Source organism: Mus pahari, unplaced genomic scaffold, assembly GCF_900095145.1.
Source record: "Mus pahari unplaced genomic scaffold, PAHARI_EIJ_v1.1 scaffold_9109_1, whole genome shotgun sequence".
NCBI classification, from domain to species: domain Eukaryota; kingdom Metazoa; phylum Chordata; class Mammalia; order Rodentia; family Muridae; genus Mus; species Mus pahari.
The window spans coordinates 37,000-40,684 of NW_018392380.1; the positions used below are offsets into that span (position 1 = coordinate 37,000).

A 3,685-nucleotide genomic window follows, 5' to 3' on the forward strand; every position below is an offset into this window, starting at 1 on the left:
TGTGTGGTTTCCTGTTACTGAAGATAGAGTCAGTTTGGGATGCTACGTGATTACTGGGAATTGAACCTGGGTCCTCAGCAAAAACAAATTTCAAAGAATCTGACTCCTTCTTCTGACCTGCACTGCACCAGGCTGTGCATGGTACTCAGGTACACATGCAAAACCAATGCTCAAACACATGAAATATCAATAAATCTTTGGCAAAAATCAAGTAACTCAAGTTCTTCCACACTCAAGTCTTAAAGCAAAGTTTCTCTACATATTTGACCCCATAGGTCAGTCCCAACCTGCTCCAAAACTGGATTTCTGATTCCAAGCTTGATCAAAAGCTGCATCTAGTTCTCTAAAACATCCACTGTTCTCATGGAAATATGTTTTTGTGAACTGTTCTCATGGAAATATGTTTTTGCGAAATGTAAGACTTTTAAATCAATCCATACGTGATGAGATTGCCAAGTTTGAAAAGGGCAGGAACAGTCCTTGGCCTCTCACCAATAAATGAGAAAACATTCCACAAAGCATGACTGAGGTAGAGCAGACCCATACAGGAAGAAAAAAAAAAAAAACCCACCGAACCCACAGCGTATATAATGACAAGCCAAGTCGCTGTGGAGTGGAGTGTAGGCACCATCACCTGAAAGACATGGTCCTGACAGACAGACAATTCTGTTCCCTACCAAAATGAAGCTGCTGCTGCTGTGCTTGGGACTGACCCTAGTCTGTGTCCATGCAGAAGAAGCTAGTTCTATGTCAAGGAACTTTAATGTAGAAAAGGTAGGCTCAGTGAATAGTAACTTCTGACACAGAATGTGCTTGGGGACCTCTTGAAGCCAAGTGGGGTCTTTGAGGAGATGGGTATAGTGCCCCAATCTATTAGACAAATGCATGGCTCCAGACCTTGAGGTAAGACCAGCTATTCATATCTAAAACTGTTTGGGGACCTCTGTTCTCACTGAGGGGCAGGGACAGTGTGCTAAGTATTGTGACAACTGGTATGTGATCTACCCCTGTGTATGCTCAGGCCCTAATCCATAGACTGAAGTTCAAGTAGAAACATGTCTGTGTGGTTTCCCTGCCCCTTCTCCCTTAACCATTTGCTTATCTATTACAGATTAGTGGGTATTGGTTTTCTATTGCCGCAGCCTCTGATAAAAGAGAAACAATAGAAGAAAATGGCAGCATGAGAGTTTTTGTGGAGAACATCACTGTCTTGGAGAATTCCTTAGTCTTTAAATTCCATTTTATGTAAGTGAGATGCTCCTAGCTGAGAACGAGGAAATTTAAACCTGGTATGGTCTCATGCCTACAAACACACATGGGGTTGCGGGGAGAGATGCCTCTCAGTATGCACATGTGTACACACATACTGAGTCTGTATCTAAAACTAGAACGTTCCATGTGACATTGAACCAAGATCTCATAACCAGGGATTTTTCTAAAGTAAGAGACAAGAGTTGGTGACAAGAATTAATTCAATAGGTGTTCGATAAGGAAAAATCAGAGACACTTTTGAAATCACATTTTTAAGACTGTATATCACAAGTTAAGATTATGTGATCATGAATTAAATTTTTCTTATTATTTGTTAGCCAAAGAAATCCACCACTTTCTACTTGAGTTTTCCTGCAGTAAAGGAGATAATAATAATTCTCCGCTATGAATCCAGAAGCCATGTCAGGAAACATTAGCAAAGTGCTAATTTGAGGCAGATGGTGGACATCTGACTGATAATCTACACCACTGGCTGAAACACAGTGCTGATGAAAGTTGGAAGTAGTTGAAGTTGTAATAAGGATGAAAAGTGATTGTCGTTTTCTTTTTTTTAAATAAAAGGCAAATTTGTGATTGCTAAAGCATTTGATTTAAATGAAATAATGTAAATAAAAGCCTTTTGCTAATTTTACAAAAACATTCCAAAGTTAAATGGAATCAAAACCTCGAGATATGTGTAGAGTAGATGGTCAAGAATCCAGTCAGATCAAAATCCCTTACGCCAAAGATCACTCTGTTTTACAGTGCGAATGAAGAGTGCATGAAAATGACTTTGATTGGTTACAAAACAGAAAAGCCTGGCACATATTATGTGAACTGTGAGTATATGTAAAATAGATATATCTATCCATAAGGCTTTAAGTAACCTTTAATACATTTATCGTGTGTGTGTGTGTGTGTGTGTGTGTGTGTGTGTGTGTGTATTTTGCTGGAGACTGAACTCAGGAACTTGCACCTACTAATCAAATGGGTGCCATATAATAACTAACACCCTGTCACAGGCAAGTGGGATGAGTAGGGGAGAGACAGAATCTATCTGATACTGCCCGGAGGCAAGCACAAGTACACATCGCTCAGGGTGTAGCAGAAGATATTTGATACAGCAAGCTTATAAAAGATAGAAACCTGTTGCTTGAAGCTGCTGAAGGAGATAGGTAAGCATAGGAGAGGATGAGAGAGTGGTGCTCCTGTGGCTGACTGTTCATTAGTGGTCTGGACCTCTCAGAGTCCCTTTTCTTAGGAGTTACTTCTTGAAGTTCAGAAACCTACAGACAGAAAGCATCAGACACTCCACCCAGCTTTTCCAGGATATGTATTTTAATGATTTTATGTTTGGGGTAGAACATGAAAAAGGGTTTCCACCATTTTCTGCAGAACAAAGAATTTCTGAGCAGCGTTCTATTTCCTCCACAGATGATGGATTCAATACATTTCCTATATGTAAGACAAACTATGAAAATTATATTATGTTTCATCTCATTAACAAAAAGGATGGGGAAACCTTCCAGGTGATGGAGCTCTATGGTAAAGTATTATCAGACAGACACTGATCTTGGGGTGGGAAAAGAAGAAAGAACCTCTAGCTTTACGATGATCTTCCCAGCTTGGACCTGCCCCTTTCTCACCTCCTGAAGATTGATGCTCACCTCCATCATCCCTCAAGCATAGTGATGGAAGCACTCTGATTTCTCAGTGTGACAGAAGGATATTCAATGGATGCCAGATCCAGGATAGATCATACCCATGCCTGTCAATCATGTTGCCAACCATTTTCCCATCCTTATAAAGAAGCCCCTGTCCCTTCACTCAGGCTGTGGTCAATGCACACAATACACCTGCTACACTCACTGTTGTTCTTCTCATAGGCCAAGAACCAGATTTGAGTTCAGACATCAAGTAAGAGTTTGTGAAACTATCTGAGGAGCATGGAATCGTTAGAGAAAATATAATTGACTTTACCAATGTCAGTAAGTCATGACTCATTTATTTATCTCATCCTAAATATTTTATCTTAGAAGAAACAAACCCAATTGTCTACCAGCCGTTTGTTGAATGCTGGAGAGTCATATCCTTTGTCTTGGGCAAATAAAGTGGACCCGGTACTTGAACATGTTCTTGTTCTCACACTACAGATCGCTGCCTCGAGGCTCAAGAATGAAGAATGGCCTGAGCCTCCAGGTGGGCAATCTTCAATGAGAGCAAGAGGGGGTTGGTGGTCATGGACAAGGCCCTTCCAAATGCATTAGTATTGTGCCCCCAAATTACAATAAAAAATGTTTGATAAGGAATCTTTAAGGAGAGCTTGAAAATTGGCTTTGAAATCCAGATAGGATTTGTGATCTAGGCCTACATTGAGCTTTGAAGTAAAGTGACCCAAGCACTTAGGCAAGAAAACAAGGATTTGAGTTTTACA

At 40.4% G+C, this 3,685-nt stretch overlaps 1 protein-coding gene across 1 annotated transcript; it reads left to right on the forward strand.

Moving 5' to 3' along the window:
* Window positions 1-649: 649 nt before the first annotated feature.
* On the forward strand, window positions 650-3,172 carry LOC110314980 (major urinary protein 3-like). Its single transcript, XM_021189157.2, has 5 exons — window positions 650-774; window positions 1,112-1,245; window positions 2,017-2,090; window positions 2,686-2,796; window positions 3,138-3,172. Exons 1-5 carry the CDS (start codon window positions 682-684, stop codon window positions 3,170-3,172), a joined length of 447 nt encoding a protein of 148 aa, XP_021044816.1. The 5' UTR covers window positions 650-681.
* Window positions 3,173-3,685: the final 513 nt, after the last annotated feature.